The 26721-nt window shown below is 33.0% G+C and overlaps 1 protein-coding gene across 1 annotated transcript; it reads left to right on the top strand.

Annotated features, from left to right (window-relative positions):
- Nucleotides 1–26721, top strand: LOC129226064 (partitioning defective 6 homolog gamma-like). The gene is made up of 3 exons (XM_054860646.1): nucleotides 1–175; nucleotides 11476–11704; nucleotides 25795–26721. The coding sequence occupies exons 1-3, from the start codon at nucleotides 101–103 to the stop codon at nucleotides 26460–26462; spliced, it is 972 nt and encodes a 323-aa protein (XP_054716621.1). The 5' UTR covers nucleotides 1–100; the 3' UTR covers nucleotides 26463–26721.

Below are 26721 nucleotides of genomic sequence, written 5' to 3'. Positions count from 1 at the left end.
TGGTGGCTAGGATATGAAAAAGTTAAATGCCGTCCATAATTTTTTGTGCATTCTGTCATGAAATAAAAGCTATTTTAGTGAATGTCTTTCAAGTAAAATCATGTCTATCAACATGTCAAAAACTCCCAAAACGCCTAACCGTTCTCCTAGAAGCCGTATTGAGATTAAAAGTAAGGTAAGTATAATGAAAACTCGGATGCCTATCCTGTCGTCTTGGCGTGTTTATAGTTTTTTGACATCTTAATTGGGAGTGCAAGCTTTTTCATAATTTGTCTGTACTATTTTATTTTCTTACCTGACATTTTGATGGATAACTGATTTGTACAAACAAAATTTACCATTGACACCTGTCACACGCATATTTATAAATAATTCTCACGTGCTTTGTCAATATAAGTATGGTTTTCAATATACTCATTACGTAATTATTGTTTTGACGAATCATTTAAACACCTTGGCTATTTATCGTTCACAACTGCGTTTACTGACAATTTCTACTGCTCACAGGATCAATACTTGAGTCATAATAAGTGGAAACATTTATTATAATAACAAATGTAGTAATGTTTAATTTTAAATACGTTAATCATTTTTTGATTAGCATGAATTAGTACTGGTTTTTCACTTGATGTCTATAAAGCATTTGCCGTTTAAATGTTCTGTGTTAGGCAATTTTGAATCATTTCCTAGAGCATAGTAGTCTAATGCTCCTTTGTGGGCATGGTCTTACTGTTTTTTTTTTCTAATTAAATTTTACTAATCAATTTGGCAACTTTTTTGCCTAAACTATGTAGTTTTGTTGTGTCAGTTTATTTATGGTTTGTTAGAAACTTCAGGTACTTAAATGCACTGATGAATAGGGTACGCTTACCTAGTTACAGTGTAAATGTATAAGGTAAATACTACGTCAGTATTTTTTTGTCGAAGTGAACATTAATGTAAATTTTTATTGTTTTCATTAGCTTTTGATACCTCTTTATCGCATGCCCCATGTAATGAATAGATGTCCTATATAATTTAAAACTGTCGGCAAACTCAAGTAATTTGTTTAAAATTTTCTGCAAAAAACCCTGTGCTCCTCTCATGGCTCATATCACGCCAACAGCAATATCATGAAGTTGAAAGCAAGTCAAGTACTACCATGAAACTACCTACCGGAGGCTTGTCCCACGGAAAATTTTCAAATTTGTAGTCTTAAAAAATGTATTTTTGCTTCATATTCAAAAACTGGCAATTCCACTTTGGGTGTCATCCCCCAGGGGAGTGACACCCAGGGGGGGGGGCAGCTTCCCCGCCCCTGTAGTGACACCACTGTAATTGTTTAAAAAATGTCAATATTGTCTGCAAACCAGGGTTTAAGCTGGGTTCAAAAGTTGTTTAGCATAAAAGCTAAAATTGATGGAGAAATGTTAGCAAAATGCTAAAATGTTACACATTCTCATATATTTATATATGCCTCAGTGTGTTTCATCTCCAGTTGAAAATAAAATTCATATTTCCTTTGGGACATCCTTGAAGAAATAAATACAACAGCAATTTTTTTTAAAAAATAAAATAAAGAAAACATGATTGGTGTTTAGAACGTTGCAGTCCCCTCCTCCTAATAAAGCAGTTTTTGGGGGGACATAATGCTGGATAAGACTAATTAATAGTTATTGAACTTAATTGTAGATTAAACATCTTAGCTAAGATTTAAAAAAGATTAAGTTGATTATTGCCATGCACGCTTCCTCTCTAGGATTATACATTTCTTCTTTATTTAAAAAACTAATTTATTTTTTATTTGAGCAAAAAAGCGAAAATGCATTCTTTATTTTCGCAATTCAGGTAGTGTTTTCGCATTATGCGAAAAATGCGACCGTAGCGGAAACCCTGCTGCAAACTTTGAACATTTTCTGGGAAAGGCATTGCTGCTACGGAACATCTTCTAAGTGCTGCGCAATATCCATGTCTGCAGGATAGGATTTAAAGTTTTGTGATCTTTATGTTTGTAAAAATAAAAAATAAAGTTATGGGTCCTATTCATGTTGGGGTGTCAATCCAGGGGTCTGGCCAGAGGATATTTGGGTCCGTTAACGGACCCTTCACAAAAATCCGATCAACCAAAACGGACCTTTCACAAAATCCCGATCAAACAAAACGGACCTTTCACAAAATCCCGATCAAAGAAAACGCACCCTTCACAAAATTCTGATAAACAAGATCAGACCTGTCACAAATTGTTTATTGAAAGAGCAAATCTGAAAGCAAAATATCGCATATTTCTGTATAAACCGATAATTTTTGGCCTCTCCTCTGATATGCCCCCCTCTTGGCGAGATTCTAATTTTTCGCTCGATACGAAAATCGCCAATAAGGCGATAACTTGGCAACCCTGGTTTTGCAACTTGAACGCTGGAAAGTAGTTTCTCGAAGTCTGTCTTTTTTCACGTGTGTGTGTGGTAGGAGGTAGGTGCTCATATGTTCCGCTCTTAGGGAGATTTTAAGTTGAATACTCTAAAATAAAGTTTCAATTCAAACTTTATTTTAGAGTATTCTTTTTCTTGTTGTTTTTTAATGTTAATTTAGTTGAATTTTCTATTTTAATTATGAGTTCGTTTTGTGATGTTGTCCAAATGTATCAATTGAAATTTTTGAATGAATCTTCTTTTTCTTTTTCGTCAGGTCGTCCAACGTTTGGACGTACCGGAGTCCTAAATAGATTTTTTATATATATATTTTATATTTAAATATTTTTGTAAAGTAATGATAATAAAAAATGGGATAATTTCCCTAAGAGCGGAACATATGTGCACTGCCTCACGTGAGGAAGTAAAAGAAAAGTAAAAAAGGTAAGTGAACATATTTTGAATTATTGTGTTTTTAGTGTGTTTCTGGTAGTTTGTATTTTGGTCTGGTTGGCATTTTTGTAGCACAAAAATGGTGTTAATTTCACATAAAATCTGACTTTATTGTATACTGAACGGAGGAGATCTGTGACTTATATCTGACTGTGATGTATATTAAAAGTCGGAGGGATAACGGACCGAGCTGCAGCGAGGTCCTGGCGAGCCCGAGGTCTCATAGTACTTTCGTAATGAGACCGAGGCAGGGCCGGCGAGCCGAGGTCTCATTACGAAAGTACTATGAGACCGAGGGCTCGTATCCCGGAGAAACAACGGAAAAAAATTAATGCATTAATTTCATTAAATAATTAATGACATAATTTGAATTTTTCCTGTTGGCGCTAAAAAAGCATCGCTAAGAACGATGTATGACATATGACGTCATACGTAGTTTTCTTGGCGACGCTTTTTTGGCGCCAACAGGAAAAAGTCGCCAAGAGGGGGGTATATCAGATTTGTTCCAATTTTTGGAACCTTTTTTTAAGTCAAATTAGAGGGATCAGCTTATACAAAATCGGCTAATTTTGAAAAAAAAAAAAAAACGGCACTCTTGGGATGCTCCTGCAAGCGATAAATAATTGCTACTGCCAAATAAATATAATGGTTGTTTGTTTTATCACAGCTAATTAGCAGCGGTGTTGTTGTAAACTTTTCTGAAAAGGCATTGGTAAGCACTTTTCTCTGCTCATAATTTAATAAACAATAATAATATATATCTGCGAAATGAACTTAGAACTGCAAAGGGATAGTAAGGGTGAGGAAAAAATATGATCGCTTCAGATAGGGTTACCATCTTCAAAATTATCACCACTTAGCGTCTGGTGTTGAACCTTTATAATGACTTGATTAGAAAATATTCTCATCATTTTGCCAGCTTGTCAGTATTTGCGTTTTTAGGATGCCGGGTGCTATGTTTAATTGTTATTTTGGGAGAAAATTATATGGGTTTTGATTTTTCGATGCTAACAAGGGTGATTAACTTTAAATAAACTCTTTTAATTACCGTTTTTTTTTCTTTAGATGTCTACATTTTGAAAAATGCAATCTTTTAACATCCGATATGATAATCATGTTTTGTTCTATTTTCAAGCTAACTTCTCTTTATTAGGATTCAAATAAATGAAAAGTCTCTTAATTTCTGTTAGAACTCTCATTTCAAGTTTTTAAAGCAAAATTCCATTTTCTGTTATGAGTCAAAAATTAAAATGCTGAATAGATGGTTTATTTTATTGTATTTTTTGGGTCAACTGTGTCCACAGATATTAATGATATGTTTATCATAGGACTCTAAAATGCAATTTTAAAATAATTTTATCAAAAATATTTCTTTTACAAGCCGTTTTTATACTTTTGATGCCTTCAATTTGAGAATTGCGATCTCTTTGCATCCGCTATGGAATCCGATTTTTCGAATTTTTGATGATTATTACGCTTTGGTAAGAGGTAAACAATTGAAATATCTTTTTATTTTTGTTGAAATAAAAAGTTTTAAACAAAATTCTGTGCTTTTTAAGAGTGTCTTGGGTCAAAAAGTTGAATGCTGAACCCTTTTCTGAATTTTATTTTATTTATTTATATTTTTGTTACAATTATTTTAAGTACTGTACAGAAATATATCTAGTATAATTTAACATAATGTAGAATGGTAGATAAATATTGATACTTGAAAGAGCGATGCCCCCCCCCCCCCGCCAAATATCAGAAAAAAAATCCAGAATGATTTTCTCGACGTAGAAGAGGAAAACACTCAACTTTAAGTTTAATTGATGCAGTTTGTGCCATCTCTAAATTCTAAAATTTCGTTTTAACAAAAAAAATTTTTTTTTTGTTTTTTGCGAAATTTTTTGATTTTTCACAAAATTAATTCATTTTTCACAAAATTATTTGATTTTTCACAAAAAACGGACCTTGTGAAAAATCCTGGACAGACCCCTGCAATCATAATATAAGTGTTATAGATGATTGAGTAGCCAACATTAGATGTTATATTATTTGCACCAAAGTTCAGATGTACTTCAATAGGTATTTAAAACATTTTTGTTGTTATACATGACAACAAAATTTTTATTCTTCCAACATAAACTATTAAGGCCATTGAAGAGAAATTTTATGTTGATTCATGATTGATTCGTAAACGTTTTAAAAACTTTTTATTCTTATACTTTCATTTAGAAGTACAGTGCAGAACTGTTTTTACGTTTTTGAAAGGAATGTATGAAAAAAGCTTACAAATGAAAAAACATATAATAGGTATAGGTTAATATGTATTAGGTTTTGCAGGGACCAATTTAAAAAACATATAATTGATAAAAAATGTATGAAAAATAAATGTATAAATGAGGATGCTTCACTGTATTTCAGAATTTTTTCTGTGAAATGCCTTAATATATAGTATGTAAATAATGTGGAATAACCAAAAAAACATTTTTTCCTCTTAACCTTGTGGCAAATGGTGGACTTGATGAGTTCATTTTATATCCAGAGAAACCCAGAATGTTCTATGCCAATGCAATATAATTTTTATTTACCAGAAACAAGTAAAGACTAATTATTCTTCTTTACTTTGCATATATTGCTACTATATATACTGAGCTCCACTTGCCCCTCTCCCCCATATGGGCATGTATGGTGTCTATTTATTTAAGAATATATTTTACTTATTACCAGCATGATGAAGGTAATAAGAGTCCCCCGATTGCATTGAACCCAGCTAGTCCAGATAAACGAGGAAGAACTATACATTTATTCAAAAGCAGCAGCATAAAGGGGCATTCCAAAGTATTTTTGACATTTATGTAGAGACCGTAACGTGACCTTTTTTGCCATAACTTTTTAATTTACTTTTTTATTAGCATATTTTATTTTGATCTTTTCCTACCAACACACCAGCTCAAATTAAAATAATTTGCAAATCAAATGGTAAATTAAAAAGTTATGGCAAAAAAAGGTCACGTTACGGACTCTACATAATGTCAAAAATACCGTGGAATGCCCCTAAACCTAACATTTTTATCACTCATATTTTGATCACCTGCTTATTAAATGGTTTATTATGACTATTAAAATATCCAAATGAACTGTATGTATCACTTAGTTCATTATTTTTTTGTGGATATCTTTTCCATCTTCATTTTGAACTGTGTAAGCAAACCATATGTAGGTAATGCTGGTATCACTGTGAATCATATATCATGTTTTCCATGTTGCCAACTGATAAGGAAAGTTGTGGTTAATGTACATCTCTCTTAGAAATCTGAACCTCTATTTCATCCACTAATGCAAATAATGAAGAGCGGATTGAGTCAATAGAAAACAATTTTAGGAATGATGAACAACTCTTTGATTGCATGAGATGAATTGATTTTTGCTGTTAATGGAAGCATTCCAACGGAAGGAGAATGGAGAAAAATATTTTTTTTCATCGCCTTGTTTTTGCTTGATTCACTTGTAAACCTAGCGGTTTGGGGTCAAAATGTCGCCACCGAAATGTCGCGGCCAAAATGTCGCCGGGCCAAAATGTCGCCTGTCCAAAATGTCGCCGGCTTAAAATGTCGCCGGCCCAAAATGTCGCCGGGCCGAAATATCGCCGGTCCAAAATATCGCCGGTCCAAAATGTCGGCGGTCCAAAATTTCGCCGGGCCAAAATGTCGCCGGTCCAAAATGTCGCCGGGCCAAAATGTCGCCTGTCCAAAATGTCGCCGGTCCAAAATGTCGTCGGTCCAAAATGTCGCCGGTCCAAAATGTCGTCGGGCCAAAATGTCGCCGGGCCAAAATGTCGCCTGTCCAAAATGTTGCAGATCCAAAATTCGTTTATTCAGTTGGTAAGAAAAATTTAAATGTACAAAAATGATGTTTAACACCAAATTTGCAGAATAAATGGTTACTGCCTTTAATGAATGTCTCCGTTAAAAATGGAACTGGACTAACTGAGTTTCATGATAAATTCTAAAAAGATTATTCCGTTTTGATTCGCAACCCTCGGCTGTTTTTCAGCAAACAAATAGAATACAAGCGTTACGTTATCTTATTTCTTGTGACTCGCTATCTACCAACTGTAAAACGTTCTGACGACGTTCAGTTCTGACGTTCGCTAAATTATTTTAAACTTTTCTTCAAGAATAGTGTGCGTTTGTATGTGACCGATTTTTTGGGGACATTCTACGTCAAAACCTGTAGTAAGAATTCGAACGATACCCGCAAGTACTCATATATGATTTAGGGCTGCGTGGTTTTTTGCGTCAATTAGTTCAAAATAGTGGAGTAACTGAACGTTTTCATCGATATGCGTGACTGTCATTGCTCAAAAAATGATGAACGGAATCAAATAAAATGTTAGGAAGCAGCAGGGGAACAGATTTTGGGCTCAATAACACCAGAGGGTGGAGCAATCGAATGTGTTTTCCTTTCTTTTTTATTATCTGTGATTGATATATCTCAAAAAGTAATACAGTAGACCCTCGTTTTCAGCGGGTTTATTTTACGCGGTTTCGATTATACGCGGTTGAAGATTTGACACCTTTATTTTATTTACGCAGATGAGTTTCGGTTTTACGCAGATGCGGCAATGCAAACAGGTAACATTTTCCTCTCTTTCAAAACCCAAGCTCCTAAAGATTGCAGATTACACGTAACTAACTGCATTTTGGCGTGCTAATAATCGAACTTGGGTCCTTGGAGACATTTTATGCGATTGGTTTCAGAGCTTTTTCCATCAGAAGTAAAGTGATTAAACTCACACAGTTCAGAACTCACTGGAAGAAGAGCTTTTAGGAGTGAAAAAGGAGGTCAAAACCAACGCGGATACCGACTCCAGTGACACACAACCAAAAACGCTCACATTGAAAATTTTCGAACCATCCGTAGACAATAGGAATGATCTTTCTGATTTGTTAGTGAAAGAAGATTCTATCATGGAAATGACGCAAGTGATCATGGATGAGTTAATGCTAAGCAAAGAATTGGAGGAAAAATTCTTAATGACTACCAAAAAACTATCATAGTCAGCTCTTCTTCATAAACAGAACACGAAATTAGTTTGTTTTCTTTATGCATATTGTGCATAAAAATTGATATAAGTACACATTAAACTTATTATACAATTAGTCATCAGTAGAATGAAGTATTTTTTTTAATCTACGGAACCTAATTCCTATTTTGACACTAATATTAGGTCTCAATTTACGCGGTTTCGATTTACGCAGCATTTCCGTGGAACATAACCCCCGCGTAAAACGAGGGTCTACTGTACTAGTCCTAAGACAAAATTTGGTCTACAGGTATATCTTAAAGGGCGAGTTGCTCATTTATTTTTGGCTTCAGTCATCCCAAAAGGATGGATCACAGAATAATTTTTATCGTTTTATGTGACTGCTACATCTCAAGAAGTAATGCCAGGATTCATACAAAAATGTAGTATACAAGTGAAATTAAACGAAAACAAGCCTTATTTTCGTTCTAAGTTGAGTTTCGTAATCGTTTACGTGAGTCAGTGTAATTAAATAAACAATGAAAAATATACTGAATTTATATATGAGAGGTTGAGCATGATATCAATAAAATCTAAATTAGCCGTGTATTCCTCTCATTTTTGTAGCACTTTAACTAGCGTGAGTGTTAAATAAAAACTGAGTTTGCATTCTTATATAATTTGAGTAGTAAAAATTCACTAATTAAAACAGGAATTTTTTCTGAGAGAGAAAAACTTATTTGTTTATTATTATTATTATCAATATTCTTTTCTTTCTGAATTACCAAGCTATATTGAGCTGGAACTATTACTTTTTGAAACTCATTTCAAAAATAAGTCTAGGTCAAAATTGATCTGAATAATCTCATTGATATCAGTTATTTCACCCTACATTATGAAATTTTTTCTTTTCTATTTAAAATTGGAAAATGTGATTAGCTGACAAGCGCTACTTCGCATGCATGAAAGTATCCTCTTGAAAACCTTCAATAAAATACCTGTTCTGAAATTGTCCCTTGATGTTCTATCGAATATATAAATTTCATGAATGTTGAGAATTGAAAATATTTGTCATCGCGTAGAGTCGTTTTTCAAAAATCTGAGTGAAAGACATCTGTTTTAGCAGTTACGGGTTTCATTGATTTCAAAAGATTTGACGGTGAACATTTCGACGTAATTTCAGAATTTTACTCATAAGAGATGAGAGTTCCTACGGCAGTTTTGATGTTACTTTAACCAACGTATATCTCACTGAAAACGTAGTTTTTTTTTTTTTTTTTTTTTTTTACAGTTCTTAGGGTAATGTTGATAAATCTATGAGAAAATTAAATTTCATTAAGATACTTTTCTACTTTATTTCCACCCTGATGGCCCGTGATTTCGAATTTTTCCAGTGAAAGGGGAGAGGGAGGATAACGGCGAATGTATAACCAATGCAAATTTCATAGGATTGCTATAAAAACCACTCCCACTTGTATATAAAAAAAAAATTCAAAGTCGAGGACCATTCCGCCTGATCCCCTAAATGACTGACCTGTCGCTACCGTAATAATATGCTAGAGTGAAGGAGTTATTTGTTTTTACTTCATTACGCCAAAAAATACAAACCGCCTATTCTCTTACCATATTCAAATTGCGCCTCACTATTCTTTCATTCGCGTTTAGAACAGTTTAGTTTTACTTCCATACCAATTTTTTGTCTGAATCCTGGCGTTACATCTTGATCCTTTATGTTACATCTTGAGTATTATTATTAATCAGATTAAACGAGAAAGAGAATTCCGTTGCAGCAGCCTTTCACATGTTTACGTTTGTAATAGTATACAGAAAAACGTATGTTTTTCTGAAAACTATTAATTTTCTGGAATTAATCCGATGTTTACGAATTAAGACAGGAGAAAACGTTTGGAATTTTTGAAGGAACTTACTTTGAAAGGCAATTAATATTCTTTCGCAACTTTTATGCTGGAAAGCATCGACGTACATTTAAATTTTTCGTACAAATTGAACTAGCGAATTTTAGGCCGGCGACATTTTGGACCGGCGACATTTTGAACTGGCGACATTTTGGGCCGGCGACATTTTGGACCGGCGACATTTTGGGACGGCGACATTTTGGGACGGCGACATTTTGGGACGGCGACATTTTGGGCCGGCGACATTTTGGACCGGCGACATTTTGGACCGGCGACATTTTGGACTGGCGACATTTCGGGCCGGCGACATTGTGGACCGGGGACATTTTGGACCGGCGACATTTTGGACCGGCGACATTTTGGACCGGCGACATTTTGGACCGGCGATATTTTGGACCGGCGACATTTTGGGCCGGCGACATTTTGGCCGCGACATTTTGGGCGTATACCAAACCTAGCAGGCCATAACCTATCAGAATTTACTTCATTTCTTTCTTATTTGCTTAAATAAAGGGAAATCCCGTTGCAACAAACTTTAAAGGACCAAAATTTTTGTTTGTTTTGTAACGAGCAATGGATTTAAAATGGATATAAATATATTTGTAATAAATATAAAATAGGGGGTTAAAATGGATAGTTCGTTGTATTAGTGTTTGTTGTAACGGGATTCGCTGCATATTTTTTAGTTCATATCCAGTTGTTTTCATAACTTATAACTTGACTTTGTCTAACTTTGTGGAGAAAACAATCCATAAGCATTAAAACTTTCCACTTTTTAAAAAATGTATAATTTTTTTGCTTAATTTGTGTATTGTTAATGTCCTAATTTAAACTACACTATATCATTTTCAAAAAAATTTTCTCAAAAGTTGCATAATTTGGATTATCCTGGATCAGTAACATATTCAGGGGAGGGTGAGCCCCGCTGGGGTAACCCTCCCCCTCTGATATAAAAATTAAGTTGATCATTGCACCTTATCCTCTCACATTTTATGAAAAATTATGCAGAGCAAACATGTTTCATATTTTTATATATATGACTGAAAATCATCAGAAGATTGACCTGATTTGAAAAATATTGGCTGCTCTCTTATCTGGACCAAGGCATTTCCCTACTATCCTGGTTAATCAGGAGTCTGCTACACCATTTCAGAAATGAGAGCTTTGTAAAAGAGATGCATCTGGATCATCAGTGTTTAAAAAACAATCAATCCATATGTCACATTGATGCTTGAGAAAAGTTTTGTAGGTGTCAAATTGAAAGGTTCTTGTTGATGTACCATATTTAATAAATCAAGCACACATGAGGTGATAAAAAGAAAAGTGGGTATTAAAAGTTTTGTTGTTAATGTTTTAAAGCATTTTCGTCATTCATGATTTTCGAAAAGCAGCTGTTAAATTATATATACAGTGGCGGCTGCTTATATGAATCACGTTTGTTCTAAACGTTTTTGATCCCATAAAGCGGCTGATTCAAGAAAGTGACTAATTCAATAAAGCTGGATTTTATTCTGTTTTTGACAATTTGATTCATTAAAGCGGTTGGTTCAATTAACCAGTGTCCCCTGAACCACTTTTGAATAAAATTTAGAGTTTCTTCTAAAATGCCATAGTATTTCTCCTTATTTTTTATAATTTATCTTTTCATATTTAGATAAATTTACCTATGCTTATTCTTTATTTTTCACATGTATTCTAATTGTTGCAGCTGGAAGCGGAATTCAGGCGTTTTTCCCTGGACCGGAGTGAAATTACTACATTTGAAGAATTTTACAATTTGATAGAAAAATTTCATAAATTAAATGAAGTTTCCTTCACAATCAGCTATACGGATCCTGTTCATGGAGATCTGCTGCCAATCAACAATGATGATAACTTTGCTAGAGCTATCAACTCTTCTTGGCCTTGGTTACTTAGGTTAATTGTACAGAAAAAAGGTAAATTTTTTGTTTGCTCATTGATGTTTTGGCACAAATGTTTCAGGTACTTATTTTTTTCTTTTTGTTTAAAATGTAGATAGTAAAATGGCAAATGAAAACTAATTTATGTCGAATATTTTGTAAATAAAGTTCTAAAGGCTACGACGGACCTCCCAAATTACGTCAGAAATAGTATGATTCACAAGGAGCTATTGAACCTATTTCCACTTTTATTATTACATCTGTGATTATTTTCCTCACTAAATTATACCCCCATCATAATCCAGAAGTTGCTAATCAAATCGATTATATTTCCAATGAACGACAACTATCAAATCCTTTAATATGATTTAAAATTATGCAACTATTAATTTCAACTACCGCACAGTGACGCAACGATTGAGAGCGGATTTCCCCATTTTTCCACCTTGACCAATGAGAACATTTCCCCTTCTGCCGATTGCCCCAATGAGCGCTTCTCCCTCTTAAGTTTTTAATTTGTTGATTATACTTATTGTTACTAACGTTTTGGGCCCTATGTCGAATATCTTGCACTTTTCTTCTGGCTTCGCCTTCTCATGATGGTTGTTTCTTTCACACGGGCCTAACCTGTGATATGAAGACTTTTAAGTATTGAACTGTATAGTTTAATATTATAAATTTAATTTTTGAATTTCTTATCTGAGACCAGGTAAAAGAAGGTACCCCTCTGTTCCTAATGACGCCTGCCTGCTACGGGCACACAGCCTAATGAAGTCAAATATTTTGTATAAGAAAAAATAATGAAAGCGATTGTTTGCTCTTATATATTTTTTTTAAATTATGAGCCTTATTCCATTATTCACAGTTTTCTGTATCTCTTTGTATGGATAATTCTTAAGTTTTTTGCTTTTGTGGTTCACTTCAGTTCTCAGGTGTTCTAATAAAATACCACCCTGGTATTTTTTTATTGATAGGGCTTTTTTTTTCTTGATAAAACTTATGGTCTATTAAAAATTAAAGAAAACAATCTCTAATTTTACTCTCTCGCCATCCTTTTTTTCTGTGCAATAGTTATCTTGAATTTTTATCTATTCATTCTTATGAGCCTAAAGCACAAAAGGTAAAGGACATTTAGTTATTGTATAGAAAAATGATTGCAAATATTTCATTCTATGTAGAAGAATGATTGCAAATATTTCATTCTTTGCTAATTTCCCAGGGGCATTTTATTTTCGTTTAGCTGAATACAGATCCTAGTGGGTTTTTGGAGAACTATTAAAAAATGGCCATCAAAAGATTCTAAGAAGAGCACAGATAAATAGGGTTATATATTCAACTATCTTAAAGAGCATTATTTTATTTTAAAAATATAGCAAATAAAATTCTGCTTACTGTTTTCAGAACTGCAAAAATATGTGTTAAATTTGGGCAGCAAACAGATGCTGTTTCAAAATAATTTTTGTCTACTATTGGTCAACTCTGTTTTTTTAGTAGGTGATATGGAACATACTATTTGTTTGAATTTTAGATTGTTGATACATTAAAACAGAGTAAACCAAGATGGAAAAGATTAGATCTGAAGCAACTAATTTATTATTTAAGGCAAAATGCTAAATGGCTGGCAGAGTATTCTGTTCAATCGCCAAAATGCTATGCATAATCGCTAGGTTCCCTGTGGGGAAATTATTACTTTGAAGTCCTGATGCAATATTTTTATGTCTATATCTGTTTTGCCTTTGGCCATGAAGGAAAGAATGTCTTTGATTGGCTAAGCTAGGAGAGTGCCAGGGAGACATCAAACCTGGCTGGATGGAACACACTCTAGCGGCTTCATGCCCCACTCGACGTTAAGAGAATCAAGTTACATTCTGTTTTGTCTTATTATATAACTAACAGTACCCGCATGTGATGATGCCCATGCTAAGAATTTAAAGAAAGTCTGTTGAATAAAAAAAAATATCCCTCCCCCTTCTGATGAGGAATTATCCATTTTCTTCAATTAAAATGCATACACACCTTTTCAAAAAACCTATTGAAGTCTCTTGGTCTAACAAAACTATTTGCCAAAACACATCAAAAGATTAACAGTAGTTTTAAAACTCAAAATAATCCTTCAACTGTATAGTTCATTGCTTAGCACACCAAGTAACTACGCTATCCTAAGCCTTCCCTTTAGTGAGTGAAGCGGAGTTTTTTCTGCAATTTAAAATGTTTTGCCAAGCAAACAATACTATAATAAAGACGTTATGAAGGACAATCACAATTGAATAATATGACAAATCAAATTATTTACTTAGATTAGTTACTATCTTCAACTATAAGAACAAAAACAAATGTTGAAGAAATAATGAAAACAAAACCCAATAGAAAAATCCTACAGAATCAAGTTATGTACATATATGTTGAAAAAAACGCATTCAAAAATCAGTTAGCTGACTACAACAGTTCCACAATAAGGTAGCGTCTCAGTCATGGCAAGGTTTCTCGCTGCTATTGACACTGTCGGCCAGCGCCCTCTGGATAAGTTAACTTACCCTGACATCTATTAGGAATTCAAAGAACTAAACTTACCCCGCCGTTTATTAGGAATTAAACAATTAATTAAACATTTAATTTGCAATTACAAATATTTCGGTCAATCTGAATTTTTTGAAAAAAAAAATAGTTTATAGCCTTCCTCAAGAAATGAACTGTTCCACACAAAAAGAATTTTTCAATTCGAGCCAGTACTTCCTGAGATTAGCGCATTCAAACAAACTCTTCATCTGTATATTATTAGTATAAAAATGATTTCTCAAACAACAAGCAACACAAATTATACTAAATAAAATCTGAAAACCACCTAACATGTTTTTTTTTTCTGTCTAGGGGGATCACTGGGTGTAGATTAGTTACCTTGTTTCTCTAATTGAAATACCTTTTGCTGAAACCAATACTATGTTGAACACATTTCTTTTTTTCAGGAATTTTGACATTGAGGAAAAGGTATGGTTTTTTTCCCTTTTCTCTCAATTGCTTTAGGCATAAGTGGTTTGTGACAATTGCATGTTGCATCTAGCATCATAATGGCATGCATCAACATATTTCTCTGTTGATTGATTATATATTCATCCTGCATTGTCTGCAGACATTTTCTTTTATTTTTAAAAATTCCTAAATATGTTTCTTGGCTGGTTATATATACACTAGTTGATGTGTGCAAAGCATTTGCACTTGAAATATATACTTCTGCTCCGTATATACAGTAAAGCCTGTGTAAGTTGACAACTTTGGTCAACTTAGACAGATGGTCAACTTATAGAGGGTAGTAATGAATTTTTTTTTTTTTGTTATTTCTTCTCCCATGCATTCATTAACTAATTGGAATACTTTAAACTCACTTTCATTGTTTAACATTACTTTAAAACAATAAGAAAAAATGTTGTTTAAATATTTTTAGGGATTATTGACTATAATGACTCGTAAAGTATCATACAAATTTAAAATTTCTGTGAATCAATCAAAAAAAAAAAAAATGTCATTACTAAATGAAAAACAACTTACTTGATATTAACAATTCCTAAAAATTCATAAGTCAAAAGTTAACTCAAATTCTTCTTTTGATTTTTTTCTTGAACATTTGTAACCATGGTAATCTACTTTCCAGCAAAATAACTCCTTATTGAAGTTCGGCGCATTTTATGGGACATAACATCAGCCCAATGTTTTTCGATGGAAACATAAATATTCATAGGATTTTCTAAAATGTCTGGTTATTTATTTGAGGCATAACTGATGAAACCTTTAGTACAATCTAATGCTTTTGCCTGGTAGTCAACTTGCAAAGGGTTTTTTACAATACTCCAAACCAAAGCTGGTGTATATTAGTGGTCAAGGTAGACAGGTGGTCAAGATAGAGAGGTGGTCAAGTTACAGAGGTTTTCCTTCATTATATAAAATAGGATTAGTTCCGTTCCTGACAAAAGCGGTCAACTTAGACAAGTGGTTAACTTACAAAGATGGTCAACTTTACAGGTTTTACTGTACTATGTAAAAATCAATGTATTCTTAAAGAGAATTTTAGCTGTATTAATTTCAACACTTTAGGTATTACAGTCAGCTCCCAATTATCAACTTCATTTCAGTTTTTAAAAAAATTCTTTTATTTGCCGATGACTAACTGAATGTAGATAAATGTGCAAATTATGACTTAACAAGTGTAAAATCTATTTTTAGACATTCCTATTTCTTCCCTCTACCTTCCAATGACATCAGCCTTTGCATGGTCACCGAAATCCAAATAGTTGAAACCTGATTTTTAGATCTACACTACTTACGTGCATAAACAAGTGACCATACCAGTTTTTAAAAAATTCCTCTCCCTTTCCTGTTCTTTGTGGTTAACCTATCTTGATCTGTTGGACTTTTCTGCTTGCAAGATTTGCTTGCGTATGTGTGTAATCCATTATCATTTTAGCTATTGTTGAAATTTATGCTAGTATCATTGATTCTTTTAAGCTACTTTACACTTACATAAGATTTTGCCCAAAAATTGTATTTTTATCACATATTTAAAGATTTAGTGTGTGAAACAACTTAGCAATCTTATATGATACTCACATTAAATGTGTTGGATATGCCTAATCAATGTTGATAGCCAAATTTCAGATATAAAAAGCCATTCTATAAAAAGTAAAAAGCTTAACTGGTTATAAAAAAAGCAAACATCAATTTTTTAAGGTCCTAGTCTTTTATAACCCAGTAATATGTCCTTGCATGACATCAAAATGTAACAAAATTTCGCTCAATTTATTATTACTATTTATTTACCCATATCTTTTGCAGAAATTTCCTCCAAACCTAGTTCAAGTGTTCAAGCGTATTCTGCATCTCATATATATATATACAGTAAAATCCCTCTAATGCGGACACTAACGGGAAAATTTTTCTTGTCCGCAATAGAAGGGTATCTGCAGGACAAGAGTTCAATAATGTTATTTGCATTGGAACTGGGGAGTTAAAAATTGTCCACTTAAGAAGGGTGTCCGCCTTTGAGGGATGCCCCTTAGGAGGGGTTTTGCTGTATATATATATATATATATATATATATGTATACACACACACATAATATACAGAAACATTTAAAATTTAAAAATAGAAAGTAACAAACCAAAAATGTTCTGAAGAATGGACCTTGCAAACTAAGTGGCTGGTCTACCCCCTGATAACGTATCAGTCCTTAGTTCGCTTATTTCATTTTGATATTTTGACTTTCTCTTTTTATTGTATTTCAAGCACATGTATTGTGTGAGAAAAAAATAGAGACGGTACAGCTATTTTACAATGTTTTAATTTAAAGAACAAAACAGTTTAGTACTAAAAATAAATACAGTACAACATAAATGTTAGCGTAAAAATACTTGATCTATCCTTTTTCAGTAAAATGTGTTTGAAGATGTTTAATTTTTTTTTTTTTTAATTCTAAAGGAAAGAAACTGCTGATATTTGTTCAGTCATAAAGGACTGATAATGGGAAAGAAAAATTAAAGATAGCTGCACTTGCAGCAGGAAGAAATTTTGATACTGTCTCAAAAATCCTGTGTTACTAATGGAATAACTCTTAAAATAAAATTCCAAAATTGTACTTTAAAAAGAAAATTTAAGCCTAATATAAAAGTGATTATAAAAGCAAATAATACAACATTAAAAAGCACATCATGTATTTGCTTTTTTTTTTTCTAAGCACAAAGATTATCTTTCAAAAGTGATTGTTTGAAAGAAAAAAATGTTTATAACACGTTTTTGCTTCATGTCAAAAAGTGTACTTTAGAAAACTTTTGACTTCCTTTGTACAAACAGTTTTCAGATATTATTTAAATTCTTGAAAAGGTGATACCCCCCCCCCCCCCCCCACTTTTAACAATGGGAAAATGCAGAAAACAAAATTGAGAACAATCGCAACTGTAATTGTTTTAAGTTCCTAGGTTGTGGTTTAAAACTAATCTGAATCAGATTCAGATGTTTCTAAGTTGATCTCCAGGTCAGAACTGTCAGAAGAATTGGACAAATAATCTGTTTCTTAGGCGAGTATTTCTTGACTTGTAGTAGGTTGTTCATTTTCAGGGGTAGTATGCATTTGGAGTCTTTGTTTCTTTTGGTTTGATTCATCACAATTTAGAGGTTTCCAATTATAAGCTAAATAGGTAAGCTGAGCTGCTCTTTCCGATGTTAATCGATTCCTTTTTTTGCTATGCATCCAACTGAAATTACTGAAAGTTCTTTCAATAGCGGCAGATGAAACAAGAGCACTTAAAATTCGCAAAGCCACTTCTACTATATATAATACTGGTTCCATGTAAACTTCTCCACCATAACAAAGGATTCATACTCTCTAATCCTTCCCACAATATTTTCCTTCCTCATATCTGTCTTTTCCCTATAATGAACAAGTTCAGTCTTCAGTTCTTCCCTCATGCTTCATTTTTTTTTCCCCCATTTTGTATGTGACTAACCTAGATTGTGATTTTGAAATCCTGAAGTTCATCATTGAATTGCTTATATTTCTCCAATTATGACATTGAAAAGAAAGATTCTTTGGTTCACACGATATGATTCTTTCATAATTTCATCAAGTCTTTCAATAAAAAATAGTATAAACCGTGTAGTACATATGTATGTACCAGTTTTACCAATTATTTCATATTTAGATTTTAAAAAAAAATCCCTTATCACTTTTTTGCATTTTTTTGTAAAATAGCCAGTTTTTGAGTATTTACCCATCCCTTATGTAAATACCCAAAAAATATTTACCTACCTGCTGGGTATTTACCCGATCCACATCACTACTTCAAGCCCAAAAGTTCAGTTCTACTTGTTACAACTTAATACATTAATAAGATTTAGGGGACTGCTGCCTCAAGATTGAAAAGTGATCACGTTAAAAGTCTCACCTTCAACTGTCAAAAGTCTCTTTTTCCATGAAGGCGAGAAGGTTTTTACTCTTTGTACAAAATGCCAAACTCAGCGGGCGTCTCCTGAACATATCATGAGCTGCTTGGGACTTGTAGGGGAAGATCTTTACTCCTCTCCCCTCCTCGTATTGAAATTCTTAAGGGTCAATGGTCTTATGTAGACTTGCCAGACGTCCCGGTTTTCAAACAAAAGCAGATTGTCCCGGCCGGTTTACTTCACGTTCCGGAAAAAGATAAATTTGATTACAAATAACCAAAAATGTCTAAAAATAATTAACTGTGAAGAATTATTTAGGATAATTGCTTTATCATTTGTAACATTGACTTGTAAAAATAATACCGCATTAGCTTCTGATGATTTTTACAAGATTTTATAACCAAAAAAGACTAAAAAAGTCCTATAAAATGAAAAGTTTATCTAAATATTGCACAATTTTTTATTCCTCATTTAAATTTGTTTTTACTAACTAAAATAAATTGTAAATATTTGCATCTAAGCAGTGAAATGTTTAGATTTTATCTGCTCATGTCATTTTTTACTACCCATATTTTAGGTTCATGGTAATCATTTATTCATAGCATTAAGAATAAACTCTCCTATAAAGCACTCCAAAAGTCAGCCACTTTAAATACTAGAGACGCCGGGGGGGGGGGGGGCATTCCGGTGTCCCAGTTGAACGTTTCTGAAATCAGGCAAGCCTAGTCTTATGAACCTTGTCCGACTCCGTCAGACGACATAAGGGTAAGCCACAACAACAACAGCATGGGACTTTGACTACATTCTAAAAATTATCTCTTCATACTAGATAATAGATATATATTCTTTAGACATATAAGATAGCATACTATTGTAAGTGGTCATCGTGGTCCTGGATAATTGAATACTCTACTTATTAGTATAATTTTTCGTAACCAATCGACTGTTTCATTAAGCGGGCTCAACTGTTTATTTTGTTGAACATTTTTGTAAATGGTACCCAAAAGAGTAAACTTGAAAGTAAATTTCCATTGTTCTAAATTTGTAAGTTTCACTGATGACATTCATAACGACGATTGAATTGATAAAGTTTGGTTTATAATTAATCAACCTGCAAGGATAAATATGGTTTTACACCCATACCCAATATTATCCTTATAATTGAATTCATTCCACTCAACAAGCACTTGAGAACAAGTATTTAGCTCGATGAGAAAGGATCAGAATGAATTTCATGCTGATTCATATCTACCAACTCCACCGGTTTTTCTTGAATCCTGGATTATGAGCATTTCTCACATGTGTACATGTTAAGAATTTGCATTAGTTGTATTTTAAAGGATAATTTTAAAAAAGTTATCTTCCCTAAATAACAACAAAAAATTAAAATTTGTGTTGCAATCTTCTACAGGATTTTTCCCACTAGATGTTGGCAAGTACACTAGTTTAAATTACTTGATTTAAGAATCATTCATAATTGAAAAATCAAGTCTGATATCAAGAATGATTCCTTGTTATCAGAAAGTAATTAATTGAAGCAAAAAAAAAACTGTCTAATTAAGTATTTATTTTGATTTACTTTTTTAAGTTATACTTTCTTTTGCTTTGCTTTATTTGTTTTATTATTTGTTTATTTATTGTTTTGTTTATGTTTTCATTTTAGTGTATTTTATTTTTACTTTATTTTTTTTGCTTTTTTTTTTTGAGGGGAGGGGGGGAGAGAGGTCCATAAACAACACTTTTCAGACATTAAAGGTGTTAAATTTTTGTGTGTTGAGTTTGTGAGCAGTAATTCAGCATAATATTGTATATTTATTTGGTTGTTTTACTAGAATATTGCATTTGTTCAATGTAATATTACTTTCTTATTAATTTAAAAGGCATATTTGTCTGTCCTTGGGTTGGCATGTTTTTGCCATAGGTGGAAAAAACTGGTTAAAAAAGTCATGGCAAAAATACCTTTTGCCTTTTTTCCCCAAATCGGCAGAAATGGAAATTAAGCCAAATTTGTCTTTAAAGAAGCCAATTTGGCAACCATGTGAAGCTTGAAAGTAAAGAAGATATGTACATGCTTCTTTTCAGTTCCTGATTGGGTTTTCAACTTTCCTAAAAATAGAACTAAAAAAATGTATACACTTGTTCACTCTTCAGTTTCTGATATTTCAAGAATGCAGGCCGAGGAGTCAGTCACCTTTCTTACCTTTAGTCACTTTTTGAAAATTTGGTTACTTTTAGTCACCTTTTGCAACTTTTGTCACCTTTCTCACCTTTTATGAAATGGTCTTAGGAATTTTTTTAAAAAATAATGAAATCTTTGAAAAGTATCTGAATGGTAGCTTTAACAGTGAAATTAATTTAAAAATAGCCTTAAATATGCCCCCCCTCACCTTGTTGTTGTTTAAGAAAAATAGCTATGCTATCGGGAAATCTTTTTATCGCTTGGAATTGTACCCTATGAGCAGAACCAGTCTTTCTATCCCTTCTACAGATGGACTTGCTCCTTATTTTCGGGAGTGTATGTTAAAAGAAGCATGTTTATCCTATTATACTTTGAGCTTTGATGAAACTACCAATGTCAAAGACAAAAAAGAACTGCAACGAACAACAAAATATTGGTCTGAAAGCCAATGTTGCATCACAACAAGGCATCTCAAAACTTTCTTCTTGGGCAAGGCAGTTGGTGAAATTTCGATTGAGAAGCTATGTGAAGCACTTACCGAGAGTAATTATCCATGAATAAATGTCTCATGCTTTCCTTTGGATGGTCCTGATGTTAATAAATAGGTTTTTAGGTTGTTTGACACTATTATCCTTGAGACACGAGAAAAAAGCCTAATAAATATTGGTACTTGCAGTATTCATACAATGCATAATGCGTATGTCAAAGCATTGCAGTATTTAGGTGAAGAAGCATCTGAACTTCTTCTTAGTACTTATAGCTATTTTGATGGTTGGCCTTCCCGTTAGGAGGACTTTGAAGAAGTGCAAGCTCAACTAAATACACCTCGTCACAAGTTCCTGAAACACACAGCTACTCATTGGCTTACTCTTGGACCTGCAGCAAACAGACTACTGGAACAGTGGGATGCTCTTCAGTATTATTTTTTTAAACACCTGTGCCTTTGAAAAAGAATTCAGCTATGCAATGCAGGTCATATAAAGCTGTTGCAAATGTTTTAAAAGCTGAGCTGCATTTTATCTTTTCATCTGCTGATTTGTTTATGCAGTTCACGAAACGCCTATGATACACAAATTGTACCAAGAAATAGAGGCCATTGTTCAAACTTTTATGGCTCGAGTTATAAAAGCCTCTGTCATAAAGAAAGTTGAATTTTCAAATGTAGACACGGATAAACTGTTTGCAGTTGGTAACAGACTACCTCTTGAAGATCTCGTTGTTAGTGGATAGGTGACAGATGAACTGTCAAAACTGAAAGAAAATGAAAAGGTTTTGTTTTTAAGAGGTGTTAAAAAGTATTGTGTGACTGCATGCAAGTATGTAATAGAAAAAAGTTGCATATCAAACGGGTTACTGAAAAGTTTCAAATTTTTGGATCCAAAAGAGAGAAGTAAATCTAGAAGCTGTAAGGATTTGATAAAGATTACCAAAATCATGCCTTTTAATGTTCCATTCGATAGGTTGCAAGATGAATGGAAACTTTTGCAGTTGGAAAAAGATGATGAAGCATCAAAAAAAAAAAAAAAAAACCATTGATATCTACTGGCAGCAGCACATTTCAAAAAAGGACTCAACTTCCAATGTTCTAAAGTTTCCCAATGTTTCTAAGGTGATAAAAGCTTCACTTGCATTATCACATGGTAATGCTGACATTGAAAGACTATTTTCCATTTCAAAGCATCTTTTTGGTGAAAATAAGACAGCAAGGACTGAAAGGGTTTTAAACAGCATACTTATAGTTAAAGATGCTGTAAAAGAATATCCTCATTTGCTTTCTTTACCAATTGGTCCACAAATGATTAAATGTGCACAACAAGCACATGCAAATTACACAACATGCATGGAGGAATGTAAAAAGAAAAAGGATTTGGAATTGAAACAGAAGCAAAAAGAAAGGATTGTGAAGAAGAAACTATGAAAATGGAAAAAAAATTAAAACATCTATTGAAAGTGAAACTGTAGAAATCTTTACAAAAAGTATATAGACTATTTTGGTAAAAGTCAGTAAAGAGAGATAATCCTTTTCTGTTTTTTGAGTTCTTAACAAATTGCTTTTGGTCACCTTTTAGTTACTTTTTTTGTCACCTTCTAGTCACCTTTGTTTTCAAATTTGTCACCTTTCTCACTTTTTTCAAAGGCCATCAGCAGTCCTCGGCCTGAGAATGTATTCACACTTGACCCTTACCTAGCAAACATTTGGAAGGAATTATAGCATTAAATTATTAATTAAAACTACTTAACCATCTATTATGGGGAAAAAAAATCTTGTTCATCTGTAATTTTTTTTCCCAATTAAAAAAAAAGGATATAAAAAATAGAGTCAGTATTTAAAAAACGATGAAATACAGATTGATTTTGCACTTTTTAAATGTAATCTTGTTGCTTTTGAAGTAATTATTAGCTGCTTGAATGTTGAACTGTAGGTTTACGTGTGTTTTTTTTTGTGTAAATTTGTCCTGTACACCATATTACTGTAAAAGACAACATGACTTACATCAAATTGGAAGATTGAAAAATAAGTTTTTTCTTCATAGATCCCTCTTCATTACAAAAATTTATTTACAGAACAGATTAGGTTTTTATCAGACTTGTGATTTTCAGTATTTTTAATGAATTCAGGAAGATCAAAGTACGAGTCACAAAAGTAAGTATTGTACGCAGAGGGAAAAAAAGTGGGGGGGGGGATTGCTGGATGAATTCAACATGTCTGTTAATTTCATGTAATCAATTAAAATAATTGGATCTTGACACAAAAATCCATAGATTAACTTGCTAGTCTATTGTGAAAAAAACTGACAGTGATGTGTTTGTTTACACAATCATGCAATTTCAGTATTCTGCATTGATACAAAATAATTCTGTGTTTTGGTTAAATTTCTTGAAGTCTAGCCGATTTTCATAGTTTTTGCCGTTTTTACCAGTTTTTTTTTCCAGTTTTTGACACTGCCCTGTCAAGTATACCATTTTTCCAGCAAAATGCCCAACCCTTCTGAATAAAATTATATCTAGATAATAATGTTAATATGTTTAGCACTTAAATTTTACACTTAATCAAAAGGGTAAATGTATATTCATTTTTGTCTTTTTTTGTAAGTTGTTAGATGTAATAGAAAGGAAAATATATCTTCTAGTTTGATTCTTTATTTGCATTATTCTGTTTGAACTTGACTTATAACACGTATTTAAATGCTATAAGTGTTTTTTGGTACTGTTTCATTTAAAATATCAATATGTGATGGTTGCAAATCATTGTAATTTAGTAATTTTTATTAATTATAGGTATCCCTCATAACACGGTTAATTCGTTCCATGTAGTATTTAAACCGTGTGATTCAAGACTTTTTTTAAAATAACATTTTTATTTATTTTTAATACTATTTATGCATGTGCATGAGAAAAATCAGGTTAAGATATATTGTGTTATATGAAAACCGTGTTATAAAAGACTTGGAAATAATGTAAATCAAGGGATGTGCACCGTGTTACATCGAAACCAAGTTTCATAAAAGAAAAAGTAAAAACTTATTAGAGTTATCAACCATTAACGAAATGTATTAAACAAAAATGAAATTCCATCTTTTTTAGATATAACATTCGAATTATATCAGAACCATGAAGTATTAAATTCAGGTTTCGTACCATGTGATATCGAAATCATGTTATAATAATCGCAAATTTGGTACTGTGTAATATCGAAACCATGTTGTAGAAGTAATGTGTTAAATGAGGGACGCCTGTACTTAAGAACTATTTTTAAAGTATTCAGCTTGAGCTCCCACCTTAATTATTAAAAATATTGTTATTATTAAGATTGGCACTTTATTGTGAATCATAAAAGATGCTGAATATTAATACATGCAAAATATTAATATAATTTTTGGACAAAGAAAATTTTTGGACAGTTTCAGAGACATATACTAAGTTCTTTGATTTTTATTTTTTTTTTACTTTGTCCTGTTATTTGGTCATTTCCAAGCCAGTATTTTATTTAGTACTGGTGTGTAAACTTGAAAGCACTTAACTTGATGGATTATAGAGAGAGAACTAATAATAAAAACTAGATTAAACTATTTATAGCATGAGGGTAATGTAGTAAATTTTATCCCTCTCAAAAAATCTCCAAGGTGCAATTTATTCTGCATTCTTGGTTCTACACAATAATATTCTTAAGCCTCTGAAAGTTAGTGACCCTAAAACACAATCTGAAGTTACAAAATCCATGCATAAATTCATTTTAAATTTGGATCAATAGGCTTCTCAAAACATATAAAAATATTTTACACACTCAGATTTCATCTTATGTTGTTTTAGATTACTACTACTAAAGATTGCTTTATTTGCTTCAAATTTGTCCAATAATAAATGCAGGGAACTTACCGGAGAAAAAGGTCTGGCTTTGTGTTCAATAACTCGGATTTTTGTTTTTCTTTTTGTGTGTAAATAACCTTATTCTTAACATTCCCCCTCCCGGTTTTGGATTTTCTTTTAATTCCAAGGGCGCTCATATAGGCGGCAAGGGGGGCTGAAGCCCCCCTTTGAAATTAGAACTTCCTTGCTTTTAGTACTTTTTTTCTTTGCAAAAATGTGAAAACATTTCTTTTCCAGCCATTAATGAATAAGTTATTAAAAACATCAAATTTTAATAACTCTAATCTGCACTAAAATCAGTTTCCATGGGGAAAATAACCTGTTAAACCACAGGGAAAATATCTGCCCTCCCCCCTTACAATTTTGCATATGGGCGCCCTTGCTTAGTTCAATTTGTAAGTTGGGCATTTAACTTTTATAAACCAGTTTTTATATTCTTTAAAATCCTTAATTTTTAGTTTGTCAAACCTAAAAACCTTTTCTCTTTTTTAATTGCCTTTTTATGCACTTTACTATTAAAGGTTAAAGACTGCAAAATTGTGGTACATTTTTCTATAATCTATGAGAGAAATGAATGAATGGCAGGATTTTATGAAATGTACTACATTACCTTTTGAAGTTTTTATTTCATTAGATTCTATCTTTGTTGTAGGTGAGAGTTGCGAAGAACTGAATGGTTATGGCAGTAGTTGGAAAAGGAAAAAATTTCTTGGCCAATACTTGTTACCATCAGTAGTACCAAAAAGCAGACCTCATATATCCATAAGTCTCCCGGAGGATTTTCGTCAAGTTTCTTCAATCATTGACGTAGATGTTGTTCCGGAGACCTGCCGCAGAGTCAGGCTTGTCAAGCATGGGTCAGATAAGCCCTTGGGTTTCTACATCCGTGATGGAACGAGTGTAAGGGTGACACCTCATGGTCTCGAAAAAGTACCTGGAATTTTCATCTCTCGGCTTGTCCCTGGGGGTCTTGCCGAGAGCACAGGACTGTTGGCTGTCAACGATGAAGTGCTCGAGGTGAACGGCATTGAAGTGGCCGGGAAGACCCTTGATCAAGTCACAGATATGATGGTAGCTAATTCATCAAACTTAATTATTACAATTCGGCCGGCAAACCAGTCCAGTGTTGGTTTTCCCAGGCGTGGATCCGTCGGCCACTCTTCACAAATGTCTCACGGGTCTCAGCATTCTAACCAATCTCTACCTAGTGATGATGATCACTACGACGAAGATGAAATTCGTGATCATACGGTCTCGATGGTTCAGGATACGCCAGAAAAGCCTTCTATCTCAGAAGATGATGGTGTTGTAACTCTTTGATGTTTTTTGAGCATCTTGTATAAATCTTTAAAAAGTTGCATGTTTTATAGGATAGCGGTGTTTCTAAGAACAATGGATAAGCAGTAATGGTGTTATTTGTTAAATCATTAAGTATGTATGTATGTATGTATGAAAGGCTTGTTTTTATCAGTGTTGATTTTTAACTAAGTACAAATTGAAGATGTGGAAGACTGTATCTGGCTTTTAGCTGTGTTTTAAGTTTTTATCCTTGTTCTTAGAACAGTGCCCTTGCATTCAC

This window comes from Uloborus diversus, chromosome 7, assembly GCF_026930045.1.
Source record: "Uloborus diversus isolate 005 chromosome 7, Udiv.v.3.1, whole genome shotgun sequence".
Lineage (NCBI taxonomy): Eukaryota > Metazoa > Arthropoda > Arachnida > Araneae > Uloboridae > Uloborus > Uloborus diversus.
Note: the sequence above shows the minus strand (reverse complement) of the source record. Positions and strands in the feature narration are given on the sequence as shown.

What these genes read in the sequence shown, in the direction of transcription:
- LOC129226064 (XM_054860646.1), top strand. Translation starts at nt 101, where the DNA reads ATGTCTATCAACATGTCAAAAACTCCCAAAACGCCTAACCGTTCTCCT. An exon ending in GTATTGAGATTAAAAGTAAG is followed by an intron (nt 176 to 11,475) that starts GTAAGTATAATG and finishes TAATTGTTGCAG; the next exon opens with CTGGAAGCGGAATTCAGGCG. An exon ending in GTTAATTGTACAGAAAAAAG is followed by an intron (nt 11,705 to 25,794) that starts GTAAATTTTTTG and finishes TCTTTGTTGTAG; the next exon opens with GTGAGAGTTGCGAAGAACTG.